This window comes from Phyllobates terribilis, unplaced genomic scaffold (assembly GCF_046119375.1).
Source record: "Phyllobates terribilis strain yellow unplaced genomic scaffold, ASM4611937v1 Scaffold_3__8_contigs__length_932513732, whole genome shotgun sequence".
Lineage (NCBI taxonomy): Eukaryota > Metazoa > Chordata > Amphibia > Anura > Dendrobatidae > Phyllobates > Phyllobates terribilis.
Genome location: NW_027362763.1, coordinates 901,475,441 through 901,500,649, shown reverse-complemented (window position 1 = coordinate 901,500,649; position 25,209 = coordinate 901,475,441). Strand labels below are relative to the sequence as shown.

The 25,209-nt window shown below is 40.1% G+C and overlaps 1 protein-coding gene across 1 annotated transcript in view; it reads right to left on the bottom strand.

Annotated features, from left to right (window-relative positions):
- The window catches only part of LOC141257777 (mu-type opioid receptor), a 173,448-nt gene extending 160,879 nt beyond the window's left edge, over positions 1-12,569 (bottom strand). The window contains exon 1 of the mRNA XM_073672743.1: positions 11,920-12,569. Within this exon, the coding sequence (XP_073528844.1) occupies positions 11,920-12,206 (287 nt within the window). The 5' untranslated portion in view covers positions 12,207-12,569. The remainder of the gene's footprint in view (positions 1-11,919) is intronic.
- Positions 12,570-25,209: the final 12,640 nt, after the last annotated feature.

The window sequence follows — 25,209 nt, the reverse complement described above, 5'->3', positions numbered from 1 at the left end:
GCCTTTGCTTCATTGCATAGGCAAACAGTATGGGAGACACACTTATTAATGATGGGAGCATTTTTTGCAAGAGGCCCTCCGACCTCTACATCTCTTGCAAGGGGCACTGGAGTTCCTCCAAATTTTTGGCATCCGTTGCAGTCACTGCATACGCAATAACAGTATAGGAGACCCACTCGTTAATAATGGGAGCAACAAAGCATAGCCGACTGCTGGCCCTTTAAGAATAGTAAGGGCCACCTGATGGCCCTATAAAAATAGTCTTTGTGACTTTCAGAGTCCCTCCATCATAAATGAAACAGGATGTGTCTGATGATGTGTCACACACCACATGGCCAGATAAGGTTGTAAAATGTTAAAATGACATTTATTGATGAATGCATTTGTCTTGGTTGAAAGCAATGCAAAACTGCAAAAACACATAAAAAATGCTACGTGTGAACATAGCCTAACTTGTGGAGGAGCATTTTTTTTTGTATATTTATTTTGCCTTATAATCAAGTCATTACCCTGGAAAGGATGTTCCTCAACATATTTCCCAGGAAAATCAATTTTGGTTTAGTTTTTGTATGTTTTATTGTGAGTCCGTAAAAGTGGCGTAAAACCTGTTGTTGACAGCAGTGACCTGGGAGTCAGAAATGCTTGTAGGGGTCTTCACCATGCTGCTCCCATGTCATTTGAGCACTGTTCCCATCGATTTGGGCAATTTTTAGGCCCTCTGCAGACCACCGGGGGAAGCCGCCGGAAAAATGCTCTAGTTTCCCATAGACTTACATTGGGCTCATTACTCAGTCCGAGCACTCGAGCATTCCAATTTGCTCGACTCGAACAACGAGCACCCGAGCATTTTAGTGCTCGCTAATCACTAATTCCTAAGCACCTAAATAAATACAATTTTCATAGTCATGAAAATACAGAAAGATCTTTAAATGAGAAGGTGTGTCCAAACTTTTGGTCTGTACTGTATATATGTATATACAGTATATATATATATATATATATATATATATATATATATATATATATATATATATACACACACATATATAGACACACATATATAAAATACATACCACAGTACATGCATATTAATGTGCAGGTATGGATAATTGTATGTAGCTGACACACATAGAGACAGACAGAAGGTTAGATAGATGGATAGATAGATTGACAGACAGACAGGTAGACAAATAGATCATTGAGATGAAATGAATAATGCATAGATATCGAAAAGTTCAATGACATACATAAAAATAACACAGGCACAGACTTTAGTTAGCATTTTTATTATATTATTACTGTGCACATATCCAACAGCACGCAGTGTAATATCCAGACTCTTCTGTTTTTACTGAGGACAAAGCTGATGGGAGGTGCTCAGCATATACAGGGTCACAGTGTGCTCATGGAAAAGGTAGTCTTTACTACATCACCTACTCCTTGCTGCAGGACTGCCCATCTATGCTTTTTTAAAATGCAAGTAATAGTGAAAAGCAGGAAATAAGAAATGGGAGCAAAGGAGACTCATGAGGTCAGTGAGTGCACAGCTATTGAGCATGTACAATATAATTAGGTTTATTAGTGTTTTACATTAAGATGTCATCTGGGTTATAACCCCTTTTAGAATTCCCTGGGGTATGAAAAATAGGTTTTGTGAGCCAGACAATCCATTTAATATATTTTTCCACCTAGAAGATCTGTGTGTCGGGTTATACCTAATATAAGTGCTATAAAGAATGGAAACTGTGTTCTGAGATAAACCTGGCTCTCTTTGTCAAATATTGTATTTTATTTAACGATCAGAACCCATTTTATGTGACAAATAAGCAGGAAGGGACATCTGGAAGATATCAAATTCTTGTTCACCGCACCGGAGAATAACAGCTGCTAATAAAGTCCCTTTCAGAGCACAAGGAAAGTCAAACAAAGCAAATGATATAATGAAGTCACTCACCGCATGTTATGACAGTAGTCAGTTGACCAGATATGGTACATTTTTCATGTATCTGTGAGTGATGTGATGTGATTACAGTGTAGAATTCTCTAAGCTGTTCTCTCATTTTCCAATACAAAGTGTTATTACGATAGCTAGGCGGTGTTAATTTAAAAAGTCAACAATAATAAAGTAAAAAGTGACACATTATATAGCATTATTATCCCTCAATTTGTTCTACATATAACTCTACAGGGAACCAGAGTTAAAAACTATTCACACTGAGATATACTGCAACACAATTACAGTTTAATTGAACATATAATTTTGGACTGATCTATTCAACTTGATTATTCAAATATTAGTATGCAACAGACGTTCCTCTCCTTATCTAAACGTTGGGCTTTCTATAGTGGTGTGAAGCAGCGCTCCTCTCCCAGCACTGTCATATCATTACAGAGGAGAGCTGCAGCATGATGAACAGTGATGAAGAACATCATGAGAGCAGCATTTGTCACATACACCACTCTGGTTCTATAATATGTATTGTAGGCATTATACCCCAATCCCTGGGATAGATCCACAGTATTGTATGTAATGTCATTAACGCACATCTCTTTTCCTCTACTGGCACTTGTAATGACAATAAGCACCATGAATGATGAAATCTCAGTGTGATAAGATTGGACACATTAGTCTTACCAGATCACAGTGAAAAATCCAGTTCTGTCCTCCTCTAGGGGAGTTTGCTTTATTTTCTCCCTGTATAACAATATCTTCTTATGATTGAGCAATATCATAAAGTGAAAAAGTACACAACACCATAGGAGAATCTCTGTTATGCCCCCTTGGTTGAAGGAGAAATTAATATAGTAGGCACACTAATCTTTAGAAGACAATAGAGAAGGGAAATAAAAAAAAAATGTTTTATTCAGCATCAAAATGTGATGAAATATCCTCTGAATGAATATACAGTAGCTCATCAATTACAAAAAAATGAGACACAAGGCTTAGTGTTACTTGCATACTATTCTTCAGCTTGCTTACTGTGTCTTATTGATGCAGTCATATTGCACAAATACAAACACTCTGTATTCAACCAAGAAGACTGAAATAATGATAGTTATTAGTGACTCGGTTTTTATCTGCATCTTTGCTTTAATAGATACTGATAATAGTGATCTATTGCTGGCTGGCTTGTATGCTAACGCTACAACGAGCTATTTACTACTGCACAGGTACAGCAGTCAATAATACATTAAATGGCCATTAAAGCAATATGCCACTTATGTAGAGATAAGTCACTGTATAATGTATATTTCTATCTAAATTAGTAATAAAAGTAACCAAAAGACAAGCAAACAATGTGTTCTATATATATGCATCTTCGTTATAGTAAAATAGTATCATATAAATTCACTGCTTCTCCCTGGTCAGTTTGTTTGCTTCTAAAACTAAAAAATGTGCAGCCCAATGATACACCAATAGTGAAAAATATAACTATAGTTCATTGATATCATATGCCAGGAGAACCCCTTTCAGCATATCTTATGTTACCATATACCATCTTGATGTACAAGAGTGCACTCACACAGAATAATAAGTGCTCCTGGTAAAATCAGACTTTTAATCTAAACGTACTATTGGATATTTTATACAAATTGATCTCCACTACATAACATACATAACGATGTTGTTTAGATGTTGTCAGTACTACAAATATTTCTTCACTACATTATGTATAAACATTGATTATTTCCTTCGGTAAAGAATAAATAAGTCAAACACATTAATAATCTAAATAATCTATTCCAAATGAAACCTTTAACAGAATAGTCTTCGGAATAACATATTGTTTCCATTAGAGACTAGTCATTGCTGTAGATTTTTCTCTTGACTTATTCTGCATTAGAACAGATTTTTTACAGGCTTGTAAAGATGGCCATACGCATTAGAATAACAAAGTCAGAACAAAAATGCTGAGCATTGGGCGTTTCTGGTTGGAATAGTCCAAATAGAATACAAAATGGTTCCTGTTTAGTGATGAGCGAGTATGTTCTGCTAACCCTTTTGGCGAGCATGCTCGGGTGCTCGCCGAGTATCTTCAGAGTGCTCGGGTGTTATGTTTCAGTCACTCCGTGCTCATGATTTGCGACTGTATGACAGCTTTAATACATGTGAGGAATGCTTAAAAAACAGGCATTCCTTACATGTATTAAAGCTGACAAATAGTCGCAAATCATGAGCACGGAGTGACTAAAACATAACACCTGAGCACGCTGAAGATACTCGGAAAACACCAGAGCATGCTCGTAAATCTCGAGTAACGAGCATGCTCGCTCATCACTAATCCTGCTGAATTTACAGTCGATTGATATATTTTTTTTTAAGTTAGTCCAAAGTAAAAACGCAGCAAACAGACAGAAAATGAGGACTATAAAGTTCATACTACACGTTTCAACACTGGACCGGCGTCTTCAACAGGTATAGGTTGGTATTAGCCTGGGTTACAAAACCATCTTGAAGTTATAGTCCTGGGAGGCAGTGTTTTATTATTTTCTCCAGCCCATACACACTAGATAATTATCGTTCGAACCATCATTCAGCTGACAGTTATATTTTGCGACTCCTCCATACACACAAACACAAGGTTCAGCCAAAATTTCCTCTGTTTTCTATGAGAGAGATGATACCAAAATCAACTAGCAGCAGATTATCTCCCTGCTGAACAAATGGAGTGAATGCCAATAGCCAAAATCTTGTGTTCCCCCCAATAAATCTGTCATGCAATGGTCAGGAAGCTATTGTACACATTAGATGGATGTCCAATCTTACCAAAATCAGCGGATTTGGGTGATTTTTATCTCATATGTATGATCCTATAGTGAAGTCCTGTTGATGAGGGTTTCTGAAAAATTTGAGCTGGAATTTGATTGGTTGTTGTAAGCAATGGCTCTGCTTTTCCTTTGTACTATTTGTGATAACACCATACCCCCTATCAGGCCATGTCATACATAAGACGAGTTTCACTAAGGCAGACTACCCTGTATTCTGCCATCTGAAATAATCAATTCATTTATGAAAATCACACTCTGATCAAACTCATATCAGAATTTGATCGTTGTATGATCATAGTATGATCCAATTTTCTTGAAAGAGAAGAAGATGCAGAAAAAAAATGTCTGCATCTTTTCCATTCTGTAAGTACGTGGAAATCGGACTGAACTCAGATGTCACCCGAGTACAGTCTGTTGGTTTCTGACTGGCATTGCTGAGTGTGATCCCAATATTGGATCAACCTCGGGCATGCAGCTATTTTTTCCTTTGACCGGCTCGGTCCGAGGAAAGAACATGACATATGCATGGCCCCATAGCATAACACTGGTCCGGGTGCGATCCAATGTTTTGTAGGATTCCATTTGTACCAATAATACAGATATAATATATACATATACTGTATATATACAGTAGATATACATATATATATTATATGTCAATTTGTTTTTCACACTCGCGTGTTCTACATATTTTTTTTTAAATAATACACAAGAAGACGGCACTATTCTACAAATGAAGGGACTGCAGCTTTGGGTAATGTTTCCTGTACAACAGCACTACCAACTACCTAGTGCAATAAAGCCTCTGTCATCTAAATACAGCTGTGTTGCCATTTGCTTTACTGGAAATGGTCTGGATCGGTGAAGACCCCAGAGGATGAACCCCCACCCGATTATAATATTACGGTATTTTTTTGTTTTATGTCATAAGACTTCATGATAGGAACATCCTTCTAAGTAATAGTATGAATAATATATTCTTAGTATAATGTTATATTCTTCATGTAGAGATAGTCGTGATCAACATGTTGTCAAGCTGAAGGCAAATCAATCCCTGTCAATGCTCTACAGGAGTCATCGGAAGACAACAAGCTGGTACGCTCAATGTAAGTAGTTGTGTCCAGAGATCATAACAGACAGGGGTCTATATTACTTGAAGAAAATATTAGCTAATATAATTAACACCTTGTTTCTGACTATTTCTGCAAAGCAGTGCTGGGGAATATGAAATTCTTAGGATCTCTGCATGATATAACTAATTTTCTAAGGGACGTAATATGGATAGAATTGTAAGAGGGTTAAAAATGGGTTTGCTATCCTCTTAGAAATATTACAGACTGTTGCTGTGCAAACCCTCAATGCTACATGTTGAATTGTTCACTCTCTATCTACTGTCATATTAATCTATTGTTACATATGCAATGTTTTATTCCATGCCTTGTGTTTATATACAAGCTGCAACAGCTGTGTGATAGATCTAGTGAAGTGCTTTGTGTGTTGCAAAGGATTGGTGCTGTTGTCTGAGCAGAAGGGATTTGTAGATAATGCAAGCAGAAGTAATAAAGAAGTCAAAATGAAAAACTATCAAGGAAGGGGTGACAAGGGGTGAGTAACACATGCCAGTTGCTGAGCCACCTCAGGGAACTTGTTGAGGATGAAGAGGAACATGTAAGAAGCTCCATTCTGCTCTGCAGTTGTGATAGTCTGCCCCAGGAGAAAAAGATTAGCCTTCCTGGATAAGAGAGCGAGAGAGAGAGCGAGAGAGAGGATTCACACCACAGACGGAAGCATAGAAGCTTATTACTGTGAGTGAAAAGTGTATCCACCAATAATGTGAATTTAGCCACCATCAAAGCCGTGAGGATTGCCACATAAAAATGAACTGAATTCTGAGAAGTAGAACATTATAGACAGCCAGAGAAAAGTGTTTGGTATGAGGAACTGTGATGTGGTAATTTAGTGATTAGGCCCTTACAGTGTATGAGTTGTCCAACAAGAGCTACTGCAGAACCATAAGACATGAGGAGGGCCCATGACCAGCACCGCAGATTTGCACTGCACCACACTGTGATGGAGACAAAGTGATTGTGCCAATGTGAAGCAAGTGCTGCTGAGGTGTTTGCAAGCAGATTGTTGAAGTACAAAGAAAGTGTAATATTAGTTTGTTGTTGTACATTAACAGACTACTATTGTGTAAGCCCAATACATCTTAAAGAGAATTTGTAACCATCAAGCTTGTTACCTCACAATAAGGAAATTCTACTTGAACTGTTGATAGAGTCCATATGCATGACTTTCACTGTCTCTGATTATGGAAACTACTCTGTCCAATGTGAACCAGTGTATCCATATTTATTTAAAAGAGCATACCACTTCATCTGGAAAACTCCTTACAGAAACATTGTATTAAAAGGGTTGTCTATAAAACAATTTCATGGGGATGGATGTGGTGAAAATACCTAAAACGGAAACACTCATCTGCTGTCACACCCATTGACCAGGCGCAGGCTGTCCCTGTAGTGTGTGCTGGCACAGAAGAAATGACGTCACTATTCTTCTGTCATAAGACTGCTGAGGCCTTTGATTGGCTGCAGCGGTCAGGTGACTATAACAGAGAAACAGTAACATCATCTCTTCCTGTGCTGCCCCTGACTACCAAAATGTCCTGCGCTAGAGCAATATGTGTGTGTAGGGAGGAAGGTGGCGACAGCAGGTAAGCGTGCTGAATTTTTTTTTTACTGTCAGCCATACATGCCCCTTTTAATGTTTTTAATATGGCCACTCAGCACAATGTTTGAAGATGGGATTTCATTTTAGGATAAGTGATGAGCACAGGTTTCCCTAAGGTGCTCGGGAATGCACCGAGTTTCACAGGTGCTTGAACGACATGTCCGAGTCCCTGCGGCCGCATGTTTCATGGCTGTTAGACAGCCACAACGCTTGTGGGGATTGCCTGACAAATACTGACAATCCCTGTATTTTTTCTGTCTGTTTAACAGCAGCGAAACATGCGACTGTTGGGACACGAACATGTCACTCGAGCACCCTAGGCAAACTCGAGTAACAAGCACTTGTGCTCATCACTATTTAGAATGCTTTTATTTTGAAAAAAATAATAACATTCGCAATGCAAACCTGTAATTTTCTTTCTATTTTCGGGTTCATCTTACCTATAAAACATACAAATACCTACCTACATCTCCGTACTTTATATGTTGTAGCTTCCACTCGAAAAGCATTTGGCACCCAGAGCATTTGCCCTTAGTCCTATCTTACTGTCTGAATCAGTTCCTTTCATCCACTATTCTCCTGCTGGTTGGATAACCTTAATGTCTTGAAGTAATCAGACATGTGAGAGGTCATCAGGACTACATATATAACGTGTCAATTTTGTGAGTCAGGTTGAGTGGTTTGATTACATTGGTCGAAGTGCCCTTGAAATAGATGCTCCATGAACAGCTTGCTTAGATTGAGAAAAAGGCGCAAATAGAAAAGCTCACTACTTATAAAATATTACAAATCAATTTATACTTTAGACAAAAACAAGAGCTTCACATCAGTAATAAACTAAAAGCAAAATTAATGTATATCTTTTGTTCCATACAATCTCATTTACAAGGTGTTTCACAATTTACCAAGAACATCCACTAAATTTCACTGATTTAAAGGGAACCTGTTATCTCATTCTTGCTGCCCAAACCACGGGCATCATGAATGAAAGCCTGTCTGCACGATTGCAGCCAGGTTTCTTTTTCTCTGAAATGCTCTGGCATTTCAGAGAAATTATACATTATATGTCCGGCTGGCTCTTCCCAGCTCCACTGCAGGTGAGTGACAGGTTTGTCCCTCGTGTGTACATAGGAGAAGACCTGTCAATAACCTCTAGCAGCGCTGGGAATAGCCAGTTGAGGACCATAGTCGGGAACAAATCTAGTCTAACTCTTCCCCCGCCATCTCTTCCCAGCTCTGCTGGGTTTTACCATATACATTTTTAAAGTATATCATCTTTTAAACATTGGAGTGTTTCAAAGAATAATATGCCTGGCTGCAATCGAACAGCCAGGCTCAGATTAAGGCTGCCCACTGCATGAATCAGGTGATAGGTTCCCCGATAAAGCCTTCTTCAAAATCAAAGGCGCAGTTTGCGTATCATTTCAGAAAAAAACTTTGTATTTTTTGAAGGGGACAACAATATTCTTGCTACACTAGTTGTTTTTAATTCTTTTTTTTTTTTACAGATATTTTATCATATTCTAAAACACATAAAGTTGGAGTGTAAATCTTTTGGGTGAAGTAAGTTCTTCCTCGATGATGTCATCACTGAACTACATTGACCAACATAACTAAGTATCTTTCTATGGGTCCATGCAAATTACCAGAAATTACCATGGATTCAAAATATAATTCGTGGCAATGTGACAATTTTTATTTCTCACTAATTCAAAAGGAAAACCTATGTTTGCCTCTTTATTAAATTAGTGGCACCCGTGAGTAGAATATATGCCATAACAAGCTGTGAATGATGTACTATGATAAATAGGCCCATGAATTTATAGTCTGACAACCTTTGGATCTTTAGCTACTATGAAATACTAACTCCTAACACTTATTGGCTAATCACTGCGGTCAATCATGATGAGCACTTGCGTCACTGTCTGCACGGTGGCTAAGTGGTTAGCACTGTTACTTTGGAGCGCTGGAGTCCTGGCTTCAAATCACACCAAGGTTGAAAACTACACCTAGCAGCCCAGTAAGTGATCAGGCTTTCTTGCCTGTTTTGCTTTTCTCAGATTATTCAGCAAAAACCTGCTGACAGATTCCCTTTAATGGCGCTAAATTAATAAGTAAAATGTGATTTTTTGTTTGGTTGGCTCAAAAAACATTTTAAAGTGAAAAAAAATTAAGATTCTTCACAGAGATAGTTCAGCATTTTCTGATATAGATCTTTGAATCCCTAGCTTCCCTCTACACAACCAAAATGGGGTGTATCAAGACGCTGTAAAATGAAGCTGCATCTTATCTAAACATAGGATTGTGGGGTCCTTCCTCTATATTTACAGGTATACCTATAGGGAGTAGCGGAACTGGGTGATAAATTAGTTGCAATATTGTAGGTTCTAAACCACAGACATCAAACTCCCCTTATAGAAAGGGAAAAAAATTGTCATGGCAGTCAGTAAGGAATGAAAAGTGGCACAGCTGAATTAATAAACATGAGAGACATTTTTTGCAAGGGATTTTATGGCACACTTGTATCATTTGTCTGTGTAAGGAGATTGATCTATGAGGCTTTATAGACTTTTATATACTTTGTTACTCTTTCCAGATCCTGAAATAAAATGCCCTATAGATGGCAGCAATGACTCAAGAAAAGGAGATGTAACATACTGACAAAACTGTAGCTAATTCTGAAAAGATACAATCATTTCTATTGTAAAGTGTAATTTGCAACATTTAGTTAGGTAGATTTGACTATCGTGATGCATTGTTCTTATAGTCACCCCCTCCCAACTGGTCACAATAAATGTAATTTTACATATGGTCATAGTAATGTGATTATCTCGAAAATTATAGATTTTATATATATATATATATATATATATATATATATATATATACAGTATATGTGTCTAAATATACTTGCTACATACACATTATATATATATATATATATATATATATATATATATATATATAACCAGCAGAAATTTATACATCTTACTGATTATGTTTGATGTTGATGTAGGTGTTTTTGAGTTGTTTACTTGTAATTGAAGGTGTTCAGTTTATTTTTTTTGTAGGCTGTGCACAAGCCAATTAAACCTTTCCTTTTGTGCTTGTTGGGTGGCTCCCCTGAACCTTAGGTTCATTACTTGCCACAAGGCATTGCCACCAGCAGTGACTCTTGGGGAGTCAGAGGTGTCCGAAGGTCTGGTGACCATCATCATTTTCACACTAAGGAAACAAAGTGGTTGTCATCAACTGGGTATGTAGCCTGTATCAATAGGTTACTTGGGTCGCTGTCAGAGGGTCTTTATGTATTACAACTGCACTGCATATCTCCATCATTTAATATATAGAGGCATAAACTTATATCCGTTGTATCCTTTTAACCCATGCCAATGTTCAGAAAAAAAAGGAGGCACATCCATTGTTTGTCCACTATACTCATAAATACATAATATTATAAAAAGAATGGTTGCATCACCATGTTCTGTGATCCCCATTCAGTCATGAGGGTGTGAAAGAGTCATCATAAGGTATCTACACAATGTCAGAGCTAAGAAGGGGGCGTGCTATGTGTCCTGTCACCCTATAAGATACCCTGCCTCCTTGCCTAATACATCTATATGCCCACATAACAGAACATGAAAATCACTGTCCTTCTAATGTCTCTAAAAGTTATGGTGATAATATGATCAACACGGAATCCATTCAGTGGTGTACACTTTCTGCACCTCAGCTAATAGAGTATTCATTCATCCAACTCAGCACTGAAACATATAGAGTAGTATAATGAAGACTCAGGTAGAGGGGGGAGCAGAACCTAAGATGGGAGTATATCTATCCAGAGAACAAAAAACTCTGGTATAGGAAGGAAGTTGTTGGTTTCATTGAAATAAATATAAATATATATATATATATATATATATATATATATATATATATATATACACAAACTACAATATACACACACACAAACACACGCTATAGTAGTAACATCAATATCAGGTCATCATTCCTGTTCCAGGAGGAGTGATTGACAAGATGAATGGATAGCCTTTTCTGCTGTTAACCTGTAGTCCTTTCTTCTAGAGCACCTGCTGTTCCTGATATACCAAGCCTTTTGCCCTTCACTGCCTCATAAATCTGCTTAGGTGGCCTTACCTACTTCACTTAGTGGTTCATCATTGTTCACTTTTAACTCTCTCACTCCCTGCACACTCACCACGTCCTGCATTAGTCCCATTTGCTTACCCATGCATGCAGCAGTCACAGCCTTCCTAACCTCTCTAGTATCTGGTAGTTGATAATTACTTTTTGATAGACAACAATAATGATCCACATAAAGTTTCCCCAATATTTAAGGTGGAATCATAACTCAGGTATTGAGGGTCAGAATACAACAGAGGGCATCAGTCAGCTTACCTGACAATGACATACATGACCAGAACGTTTCCAAAGAGCCCCACCACGCAGATCATGGAGTACAGAGCTGTGATGATGATGGCTATGATGATGGAGTTGTCCTCATGGGGAAGAAGCTCTCGTCCGTTGCACAGATAGGACTGGTTGCCATCTAGCCTGGTGGTGTTACCCAAGGACCCAACTGGACATCTCATGGCTGACAGTGAGGCATTGACACCTAGCTCAGCTGTGCTGCTGTTGAGGAAGGTATCAGGTAGTGACAAGGAGCTGTTCATAATAATGTCCATGTTGACAGCAGGAAGAGCTACTTGAAAGGTAAGACAAGCTAGGATGTGAGTGCTGGATCTACAGTGCCTTCAGTCTCTCTCACATCTTCCTCCTCCTCTTCTGCTACTTCCCCCTCTCCTCCTCCTCTTTACAGTCACAGAGAGAAACCTTACAGCCAGCTAGTAACCAGGCAATGAAAGAGATGAGAAAAGAAGTGAGTGCTCTCTGCAGTAGTAATGTCCAGGTGCTGACATGACCAGTGCTGGCTGCTACCTGCTGCATCTCCAGCCACACCATGCCTCTTAACTCATGGTTACTAATCTAGCTGAGCATCTCTGGCTGGCAGAGGAGGGCTATCTGCACAAAACCAGATTACTGAGTAGCAATTGTATTACACTCCCCTGACTACAAGTCAGAAGGAACTGTGGAAGAAAAGGCATGAACCAACAGTCTTCCCTTACATTTCTGATAGTATCATAGCAGCAGGGTCCCCCAATAAACACACACACTCTTCTTTCTTTGATCACCTAAACAATTAATTCTAAACCCAGTGTACTCAGAAAGCTAAGGAAAGGGATAAATGGGCTTTCTTACAAAGACAGCACCCTATAAAACATCTATCTCAGGAAGGATTTTACATTTTTAACACTTTTCTTTCCAGGTTGAACACTTTAGAGGAAACAGTTACTGTGTCCACTGCATGCATCAGTGTTTCTCTTGGCAAGATGATAATTAGATCAGATCATTTCATGTTTTCTAAAGCCCATGTAATGAAGAGATACAACAGTCACTGGTAATCTTTGATCATGTGAAGATGAAGTACTAAACCCACTGTGCACAATTAGCTATGGAAAGGGTTAAATGGACAAGTCTGCTGAAGTCATCATATATAACATATCAGAAGGAAAGTATTTTGAATATTTAACACTTTTCATATCAGGTTGCACAGTTATGAGAAAACTTTAATAGGATAGATAGATAGATAGATACAGTGGTGGCCAAAAGTATTGGCACCCCTGCAATTCTGTCAGATAATACTCAGTTTCTTACTGAAAATGATTGCAATCACAAATTCTTTGGTATTATTATCTTCATTTAATTTGTCTTCAATGAAAAAACACAAAAAGAATTGTCCTAAAGCCAAATTGGATACAATTCCACACCAAACCTAAAAAAGGGGGTGGACAAAAGTATTGGCACTGTTTGAAAAATCATGTGATGCTTCTCTAATTCGTGTAATTCACAGCACCTGTAACTTACCTGTGGCACCTAACAGGTGTTAGCAATAACTAAATCACACTTGCAGCCAGTTAACATGGATTAAAGTTGACTCAACCTCTGTCCTGTGTCCTTGTGTGTACCACATTGAGCATGGAGAAAAGAAAGAAGACCAAAGAACTGTCTGAGGACTTGAGAAACCAAATTGTGAGGAAGCATGAGCAATCTCAATGCTACAAGTCCATCTCCAAAGACCTGAATGTTCCTGTGTCTTCCGTGCGCAGTGTCATCAAGAAGTTTAAAGCCCATGGCACTGTGGCTAACCTCCCTAGATGTGGACGGAAAAGAAAAATTGACGAGAGATTTCAACGCAAGATTGTGCGGATGGTGGATAAAGAACCTCGACTAACATCCAAACAAGTTCAAGCTGCCCTGCAGCCCGAGGGTACAACAGTGTCAACCCGTACTATCCGTTGGCGTCTGAATGAAAAGGGACTGTATGGTAGGATACCCAGGAAGGCCCCACTTCTTACCCCGAGACATAAAAAAGCCAGGCTGGAGTTTGCCAAAACTTACCTGAGAAAGCCTAAAACGTTTTGGAAGAATGTTCTCTGGTCAGATGAGACAAAAGTAGAGCTTTTTGGGAAAAAGCATCAACATAGAGTGTACAGGAAAAAAAAAGAGGCATTCAAAGAAAAGAACACGGTCCCTACAGTCAAACATGGCGGAGGTTCCCTGATGTTTTGGGGTTGCTTTGCTGCCTCTGGCACTGGACTGCTTTACCGTGTGCATGGCATTATGAAGTCTGAAGACTACCAACAAATTTTGCAGCATAATGTAGGGCCCAGTGTGAGAAAGCTGGGTCTCCCTCAGAGGTCATGGGTTTTCCAGCAGGACAATGACCCAAAACACACTTCCAAAAGCACTATAAAATGGTTTGAGAGAAAGCACTGGAGACTTCTAAGGTGGCCAGCAATGAGTCCAGACCTGAATCCCATAGAACACCTGTGGAGAGATCTCAAAATGGCAGTTTGGAGAAGGCACCCTTCAAATATCAGGGACCTGGAGCAGTTTGCCAAAGAAGAATGGTCTACAATTCCAGCAGAGCATTGTAAGAAACTCATTGATGGTTACCGGAAGCGGTTGTTCGCAGTTATTTTGGCTAAAGGTTGTGCAACCAAGTATTAGGCTGAGGGTGCCAATACTTTTGTCTGGCCCATTTTTGGAGTTTTGTGTGAAATGATCAATGATTAGATTTTTGCTTCATTCTCTTTTGTGTTTTTTCCTTGCAAGCAAATTAAATGAAGATAATAATACCAAAGAATTTGTGATTGCAATCATTTTCAGGAAGAAACTGAGTATTATCTAACAGAATTGCAGGGGTGCCAATACTTTTGGCCAGCACTGTAGATAGATAGATAGATAGATAGATAGATAGATAGATAGATAGACTGTATCTATATATAGATATATATATCTATATATATAAATAGATACAGTGAGGAAAATAAGTATTTGATACACTGTTGATTTTGCAAGTTTTTCCACCTACAAAAAATGGAGAGGTCTGTATTTTTTATCATAGGTACACTTTAACTGTAAGAGAAAGAATCTTACAAAAAAATCCTATTGTATGATTTTTACATAATTCATTTGCATTTTAGTGCATGAAATAAGTATTTGATACAATCGAAAAACAGAACTTAATATTTAGTATTTAAACTTTTGTTTGCAATTATAGAGGTCAGATGTTTCCTACAGTTCTTGACCAACTTTGCACACACTGCAGCAGGGATTTGGGCCTACTCTTCCATACAGATCTTCTCCAGATCATTCAGGTTTTGTGGTTGTCGCTAGCCAACATTTTGTTTCAGCTCTCTCCAAAGATTTTTTTTGGGGTTCAGGTCTGGAGACTGGCTGGGCCACTCCAGGACCTTGAAATGCTTCTTACGTAGGCACTCCTTAGTTGCCTTGGCTGTTTTTCAGGTCATTGTCATGCTTGAAAACCCAGCCACGACCCATCTTTAACCCCTTAACAACATTTGACGTACTAATACGCGTCTGTGCCCTGGGACTTAAGAGCCAGACCCGTATTAGTACGTTATGGCGATCGCGCGCGCACACAGGCTGTGCGGGCGCGATCGCCGCCGGGTGTCAGCTGATTGTCACAGCTGACACTCGGTACTATGTGCAAGTCGATCGCAGCATTGCGGTGGCAAGGGGAGGTGATCGCAGATACTCACCTCCTCTTCCGGCTTCCAGCGCTGACTGCCGTGGCTTCCAGGATGTTGCCATGACGACCCGATGTCGTCATGACAACATCCGGGTCACCAGACAGCAGGAAGATTTTTTGGACATGAGCAGTGCATCTCCAAACAATCTTCTCCCTGTCCAGCGCTGACAGCCTGCATGACACAGGGATGGTGCTGCATTCCTGTGCCATGCAGGCGATCAGAGAAAAAAAAGTGGAAGTCCCACAGTGGGACAAAGTAATAAAGTATTAAAACTATCAGAAAGTGAAAAAAAAAATAAAAAAAAATTGTAAAAATATAAAAAAAATAAAAAAAATAATCCACCAAAAATAAAAATATAATGTACCCATCAATAAATATTATTATAAAAAAAAACAAAAAACAAACAATAAAAGTGCACATATTTGGTATCGCCGCGTCCGGAACAACCTGACCTATAAAACTGTCCCACTAGTTAACCCCTTCAGTGAACACGGTAAAAAAAAAAAATAAAAAACAAAGCAAAAAACAATGCTTTATCACCATACCACCAAACAAAAAATGGAATAACACGCGATCAGAAAGACAAATATAAATAAAAATGGTACTGCTGAAAACGTCATCTCGTCCCGCAAAAAACAAGCTGCCATACAGCTCCATCAGCCAAAAAATAAAAAAGTTATAGCTCTCAGAATAAAGCTATGCTAAAAAATATTTTTTTCTATAAAATTGCTTTTATTATGTAAAAGTGCAAAACATAGAAATACGATATAAATGTGGTACCGCTGTAAGCATACTGACCCGAAGAATAAAGCTGCCTTATCAATTTTACCACACGCGGAACAGAATAAAAAAAAAAAAAAACATTTCCTGAATTGTTGGTTTTTGTTTATTCTGCCTCCCAAAAATCGGAATAGAAAGCGATCAAAAAATGTCACGTGCCTGAAAATGGCACCAATAACAACGTCAACTCATCCCGCAAAAAACAAGCCATCAAATGACTGTCTGCCAAAATCTGGAAAATTATAACTCTCAAAATATGGCGATGCAAAAACTAGATTTTACAAAAAATGCGTCTTTTAGTGTGTAACAGCTGTCAGTCATAAAAACCCCATATGATTTTGGTATCGCTGTAGTCTCACCGACCCGAAGAATAAGGTTGTCTAATCACTTATACCGCATGAGGAACGGCGTAAAAAATAAACTCTCAGGTTAGGGTTGTGCTAGGGTTAGGGTTGTGCTAGGGTTAGGGTTTTGCTAGGGTTAGGGTTGTGCTACGGTTAGGGTTGTGCTATGGTTAGGGTTGTGCTATGGTTAGGGCTGGGGTTGGGGTTGTGATGGGGTTGGGATTTTTTTCAAAAGTAAGAAAAAAAGATGACGATATGGCGACTAGTGTTGAGCGCAAGTGCTCGCTACTTGAGTTTGCATCGGGTGTTCTGGTATGCATTGAGTATCGTGGGTATTTGAGTGACATGCTCGAGTCTCCGCCCCATATGCTTCACGGCCCAAAAAACTTTGCGGGGATTGCCTGCCATGCACGAGCGATCCCCGCATGTTTTTTTTTGGGTGTCTAATAACCATGAAACATCCGGGCGGGGACTCGAGCATGTCACTCGAGCACACGCAGTACATGGTGCATACCTGAGTACCCGATGCAAACTCAAGTAGCGAGCACTTGCGCTCAAGACTAAAGACAACTTATTCAATATGATGACCTAATGTTATCAAATTCTGTGTCGTACCTCTGAGTTCAAAATGTTCACTATACACCTTAATAAAATCCTTGAGGGGTTTAGTTTCCAAAATAGGGTCACTTGTGGGGGAGCTCCACTGTTTAGGCACATCAGGGGCTCTCCAAACGTGACATGGTGTCCGCTAACAAATTGAATGGAAAATCGACTCAAATTGTTAGCGGACGCCATGTTGCGTTTGGAGAGCCCCTGTGTGCCCAAACATTGGAGCTTCCCCACAAGTGACCCCATTTTGGAAACTAGACTCCCCAAGGCACCTATCTAGATGCATAGTGAGCACTTGGAACCCCCAGGTGCTTCACAAATTGATTCATAAAAATGAAAAAGTGTTTTTTTTTTTCACTTTTTCATTTTTACGAATCAATTTGTGAAGCACCTGGGGGTTCCAACTGCTCACTATGCATCTAGATAGGTGCCTTGGGGGGTCTAGTTTCCAAAATGGGGTCACTTGTGGGGGAGCTCCAATGTTTGGGCACACAGGGACTCTCCAAATGCAACATGGTGTCCGCTAACAAATTGTCGGCTCAAATTGTTAGCGGACACCATGTTGCATTTGGAGAGTCCCTGTGTGCCCAAACATTGGAGCTCCCCCACAAGTGACCCCATTTTGGAAACTAGACCCCCCAAGGCACCTATCTAGATGCATAGTGAGCACTTGGAACCCCCAGGTGCTTCACAAATTGATTCATAAAAATGAAAAAGTGAAAAAAAAAACACTTCTTCATTTTTACGAATCAATTTGTGAAGCACCTGGGGGTTCCAAGTGCTCACTATGCATCTAGATAGGTGCCTTGGGGGGTCTAGTTTCCAAAATGGGGTCACTTTTGGGGGAGCTTCAATGTTTGGGCACACAGGGGCTCTCCAAACGCAACATGGCGTCCGCTAATTATTCAAGTAAATTTTACAATCAAAAAGTCAAATGGCGCTCCTTCCCTTCCGAGCCCTGCCGTGCGCCCAAACAGTGTTTTTTCCCCACATATGGGGTATCTGCGTGCCCAGCGGAAATTGTACAACAAATTTTGGGCTCCATTTTTTCTTGTTACCCCTGTGAAAATTTAAAAATTGGGTCTAAAGTAATAGTTTTGTGAAAAAAGTTAAATGTTCATTTTTTTCTTCCACATTCCAAAAATTCCTGTGAAGCACCTGAAGGGTTAATAAACTTCTTGAATGTGGTTTTGAGCACCTTGAGGGGTGCAGTTTTTAGAATGGTGTCACTTTTGGGTATTTTCGGTCATAAAGACCTCTCAAAGTGACTTCAAATGTGATGTGGTCCCTAAAAAAATGTTTTTGTAAATTTTGTTGGAAAAATGAGAAATTGCTGGTCAACTTTTAACCCTTATAGCTCCCTAACAAAAAAAAATTTGGGTTCCAAAATTGTGCTGATGTAAAGTAGACATGTGGGAAATGTTATTTATTAACTCTTTTGTGTGACATATCTCTCTGATTTAAGGGCATAAAAATTCAAATTTTGAAAATTGCAAAATTTTCAAAATTTTCGCCAAATTTCCATTTTTTTCACAAATATACGCAAGTGATATCAAAGAAATTTTACCACAATCATGAAGTACAATATGTCACGAAAAAACAATCTCAGAATCAGGGGGATCCGTTGAAGCGTTCCAGAGTAATTACCTCATAAAGTAACAGTGGTCAGAATTGTAAAAATTGGCCTGGTCATTAACGTGCAAACCACCCTCGGGGGTTAAGGGGTTAATGCTCTTACTGAGGAAAGGAGGTTGATGGACAAAATCTTGCAATACATGAAACAATCCATCCTCCCTTCAATAAAGTGCAGTCATCCTGTCCCCTTTGCAGAAAAAGACCGCAAAGTATAATGTTTCCCCCACCATGTTTCACGGTTGGGACGGTGTTCTTGAGGTTGTGCTCATCTTTCTTCTTTTTTCAATCATGTCGAGTGGAGTTGATACCAAAAAGTTCTATTTTGGTCTCAGCTGACCACATGACCTTCTCCCATGCCTCCTTTAGATCATCCAGATGGTAATTGGTTAACTTCAAATGAGCCTGGACTTGTGCTGGCGTGAACAGGGGGACCTTGCGTTCCCTGCAGGATTTTAATCCATGACAGCATAGTGTCTTACTGTAGCTCATCCATGCACACTTCTCTCATACCCTGACAGGGTCACTGACTCACTCAACACCGCTGCCCCGATCCCACACTTTCTCCTCCTCCTTCTGCTGTCCGGGTTCTGAGCACTGCTCACGGATCCCTGGGCACTGTGCTTAGGGTGTGGTGCTCCCGGGCTCTTAAAGAGGTAGCGCGCCATCCAAAACGCACCTCCATATGTTGGGAGGTGCCTGAACAATGTATTAAGTCAGTAGCACCCTTGCTGGTTCTCAGGTCCCCTGTACCCACTAGTCAGTTTACCTGTCCTGTACCTGTCTGCCCGTTCTTGCCTTGTGTTCCTGTATTCCAGCTGTTCTCGCCAGCATCTGCCTGACTGTATATCAGCTATGCTTGCCAGCACCTTCCTGCCTGTATATCATCCATGCCTTCCAGTACCTGCTTGCCTGTATATCAGCCATGCCCACCAGCACCTGTTTGCTTGTATATTAGCCGTGCCTGCCACCACCTGCCTGCATGTATATCAACTGTAACTGCCTGCACCTTCCGTGCCAGAATGTATACAATCCGTACATGCTGGCTCCAGCCGTGCCAGTCTGCATACCAGCTGTACTTGCCTGAACCTGTCGTTCCAGTCTGTGTACCCACCGTACCTGTCTGCACCTCTCGCGCCAGTTTGTATACCAGCGTACCTTCTGGCTCCTGCCGTGCCAGTCTGCAAACCAGCCGTACCTGCCTGCACCTGCCATTCCAGTCTGTGTACCAGCCGTACCTGCCTTCACCTGCCATGCCCGTCTGTGTCCAGCCGTATCTGCCGGCACCTGCCATGCCTGTCTGTATACCAGCTGTACCTGTTTACACCTGCCGTGTCTTCCAGTATTACTGCCATGCTTGCCTGTACTTGTCAAGTCCCTCTAGTCTTGGCCATTCCATCTACCCGCCCCTTTCTGGGTCAGCTTTCCTGGAGTAGCACCTGGCATCCATCTGGAGCCAAATCTAACCCCACCATCAGGGGATCTAGCAAAAAGTCGGGTATTCGCCCAGTCATGCCCCTTTGTAAGGGTGTGACAGAGGCTGTCATATGCCTCTCCCACTCTAAACTGTATTTGTATAAAATGTGTGTTGATTTGTGACTGTCATAATATGTGTATCTGCATAGAGTTTCATAAGCACTATTGTATTGTGATTAATGTATGATGTTATTCATGTATAATTTATAGGGAAAGTCTAGTTAGAAAGGGGAAAGATTTAGTTGGGGGCTCAATAGACACAGGGAGCTTAGTGCATGCTGAGGGTATTGACTGCAGTTTAGTGGTGAAGGGTGAAGTTTGCCCAAAATCCAAAGGAGACAGTTGGTAATTGGGAGAGCTTGGGCAAGAGAAGAGCAATGGTTTTCTTGTCAGTCAGAGATGAAGAGAGATGTAGATTGAGTTGGAGATAGTTCGGTTTAAAGAAAGATAAGAAACAATACAAGAGGAGTTCATGGCCAATGGGCTGAAAGTCACTCAAGACACCAGGAAAATTAAAGTAAAAGTAGGCAGCATATTGAGAACAACAGCGACCAATTTTAGTGAAATATCCCAGGGGCAAATATCCCAGGGGCAAGGAGTGCCAGGAGAGAAAGGGATAACGCAGGCATCAGATATTGTTACCACTGTAACATATTGTACGGTGTAAAACTGAACTGAACATTTTAAGTAAAGTTGAACTGTTGAAAACGGATCTAGTGTCTTGTGTGAACTGTGTTATTGAAACCGGGACCATGGGACAGATGGAGCCCTCAGGGAAAAACGTGAGCGTTATCCAATATACACAGGTCACATGAAAGACAGGACATTATCTTTTAATTGTGGGAGGCCAGGGAGTGGGAGATCATCAGCCACTCGCCACAACTAGCACCCTGTGCCCCTCACACCTTCTGACTCTCCTTAGCCCATAGCATAGTGGTTCTACTACCAAGGACGTTACAGTTACCAAAGATAATGTTTGAGATTGTGGTCTCAGCTCCCTTCAGGTCATTGACCTGTTCCTCCTATGTTGTTCTGGACTGATTACTGACCTTTCTCAGAATCATCCTTACCCCACGAGGCGAGATCTTGCATGGAGTCCCAGACCAAGGAAGATTGGCAGTCATCTTATGTTTCTTCCATTGTCTAATAATTGTGCCAACAGTTGTTGCCTTCTCACCAGGCTGCTTGCCTAATGTCCTGTAGCCCATACCAGCCTTGTGCAGGTCTACAATTTTTCCCAGGTGTCCTTAGACAGCTCTTTGGTCTTGGCCATGTTGGAGAAGTTGGATTGTAATTGTTTGAGTGTGTAGACAGGTGTCTTTTATATAGGTAATGAGTTCAAACAGGCGCAATTAATACAGGTAATGAGTGCATTAATACAGGTAATGAGTGCAGAGTAGGAGGGCTTTTTAAAGAAAAACTAACAGTTCTGTGAGAGACAGAATTCTTGCTAGTTGGTAGGTGATCAAATGCTTATTTCATGGAATAAAATGCAATTTAGTTATTTAAAAATCATACAATGTGATTTTCTGTTTCTATATTTTTATATTTTATTTTTTGAAGTGTACCTACGATAAAAATTACAGACCTCACCACTCTTTGTAGGTGGGAAAACAAAATCGGCAGCGTATCAAATTTTTATTTTCCACACTGTATATCTATATCTATCAATAGATAGATAAAAAGACAAAAAGACAGACAGATAGATATACATAACAACGGTATCATATATATATATATATATATATATATATATATATATATATATATATATATATATACCCTACCGTTCAAAAGTTTGGGGTCATTTAGAAATTTCATTATTTTTGAAAGAAAAGCACATTTTTTTTCAATGAAGCTATCATTAAATGAATCAGGAATACACTCTATACATTGTTAATGTGGTAAATGACTATTCTAGCTGCAAACGTCTTGTTTTTATTGCAATATCTTCATAGGTGTATAGAGGCTCATTTCCAACAACCACCACTCCAGTGTTTTAATGGTACATTGTGTTTGCTAACTGTGTAAGAAGGCTAATGGATGTTTAGAAAACCCTAGCAAACCTTTGCACAAGTATGTTAGCCCAGCTGAAAACGGTTTGGCTGATTTGAGAAGCTATAAAATTGACCTTCCTTTGAGCTAGTTGAGAATTTCGAGCATTACATTTGTTTGTTCTATGAAACTCTCTAAATGGACAGAAAAAGAGAACTTTCATGTGAAACTCAACAGTCTATTCTTGTTCTTAGAAATGAAGGCTATTTTATGCGAGAAGTTGCCAAGTAACTGAAGATTTCCTACAACGGTGTGTACTACTCCCTTCAGAGGAGAGCACAAACAGGCTCTTACCAGAGTAGAAAGAGAAGTGGGAGGCCCCACTGCACAACTGAGCAACAAGACAAGTACATTAGAGTCTCTAGTTTGAGAAATCGACGCCTCACAGCTCCTCAACTGGCACCTTCATTAAACAGTACACGCAAAACGCCAGTATCAACGTCTACAGTGAAGAGTCAACTCCGAGATGCTGGCCTTCAGGGCAAAGTGGCAAAGAAAAAGTCATATCTGAGACTGGCTAATAAAAGGAAAAGATTAATATGGGCAAACGAACACAGACATTGGACAGAGGAAGATTGGAAAAAAGTTTTATGGACAGACCAATCAAAGTTTGAGGTGTTTGTATCACACAGAAGAACATTTGTGAGACGCAGAACAACTGAAAAGATGCTGGAACAGTGCCTGACGCCATCAGTCAAGCATGGTGGAGGTAATGTGATGGTCTGGGGTTGCTTTGGTGTTGGTAAATTGGGAGATTTGCACAAGGTAATTGGGATTTTGAATAAGGAAGGCTATCACTCCATTTTGCAACGCCATGCCATACCCTGTGGACAGCGCTTGATTGGAGCCAGTTTCATCCTACAACAGGACAATGATCCAAAGCACACCTCCAAATTATGCATGAACTATTTAGGGAAGAAGCAGGCAACTGATATTCTATCTGTAATGGAATGGCCAGTGCAGTCACCAGATCTCAACCCCATTGAGTTGTTGTGGGAGTAGCTTGACCGTATGGTACACAGAAAGTGCCCATCAAGCCAATCCAACTTGTGGGAGGGGCTTCAGGAAGCATGGGGTGAAATTTCTCAAGATTAGCTCAGCAAATTAACAGCTAGAATGCCAAAGGTCTGTAATGATGTAATTGCTGCAAAGGGAGCATTCTTTGACAAAAGCAAAGTTATTATTTCTATTAAAAATCATTATTTCTAACATTGTCAATGTCTGGACCATATTTTCTAATAATTTTGCAACTCATTTGATAAATAAAAGTATGAGTTTTCATGGAAAACACAAAATTGTCTGGGTAACCCCAAACTTTTGAACGGTAGTGTATATACACACACAGTATATCACAAAAGTGAGTACACCCCTCATATTTTTGTATTTTATTATATCTTTTCATGGGACAGCACTGTAGATATGACACTTAGATACAATGTAAAGAAGTCAGCGTACAACTTGTGTAAAAGTTTACATTTAGTGTGCCCTCTAAATAACTCAACATACAGACATTAATGTCTAAACCATTAGCAACAAAAGTGAATACACCCCTAATTGCAAATGGACAAATTGTGTCCAATTAACCATTTTCCCTCCCTTGTGTTATGTGACTCATTAGTGTTGCCAGGTCTCAGGTGTGAATGGGGAGCAGGTGTGGTAAATTTGGTGTTATGGATCTCACACTCTCTCAAACTGGTCACTGGAAGTTGAACATGACACCTCATGTTCAAAGAACTCTCTGAGGATCTGAAAAAAAAGAATGGCTGCTCTACATTAAGATGAAAGAAGATTGCCAACACCCTGAAACTGAGCTGTAGCACGGTGGTCAAGACCTATAGTGGTTTAACAAGACAGGTTCCTCTCAGAACAGGCTTCACCATGGTCAACCAAAGAAGTTGAGTGCATGTGCTCAGCATCATATCCAGAGATTGTCTTTTCAAAATAGATGTATGAGTGCTGCCAGAATTGCTGCAGAGTTTAAATGGGTGGGGATGACAGCCTGTCAGTGTACAGTGTTCAAACCATGCACCGCACACTGCATCAAATTGATCTCCATGGCTCTCATCTCAGAAAGCAGCCTCTTCTAAAGATGATGCAAAAGAGATGAAGAGAAGCAGACTAATGACATGGATTACTGGAACCATATCCTGTGGCCTGATGCGACTGGGATAAACTTATTTGTCTCAGATGGTATCAAACGTGTGTGGAGGCAACGAGGTGAGGAGTACAAAGACAAGTGTGTTTTGCCTACAGTCAAGCATGGTGGTGGAAGTGTCATAGTTTGGGGCTGCATGAGTGCTTCTGGTTGTGGGGAGCTACAGTTCATTGAAGGAACCATAAATGCCAACATCTACTATGACATACTGAAGCAGACGATGATCCCATCCCTTCGGAAACTGGGCTGCAGTATTTCAACATGATAACGACCCCAAACACAGCTCCAAGATGAGCACTGCCTTGCTAAAGAAACTGAGGGTAAAGGTTCTGGACTGACCAAGCATGTCTCCAGACCTAAACCCTATTAAGCATCTGTGGGGCATCATCAAACAGAAGGTGGTGGAGCTCAAGTTCTCTAACATCCACCAGCTCTGTGATGTTGTCATGGAGGAGTGGAAGAGGATTCCAGTGCTAACTTATGAAGCTCTAGTGAACTGCATGACCAAAAGAGTTCAGGC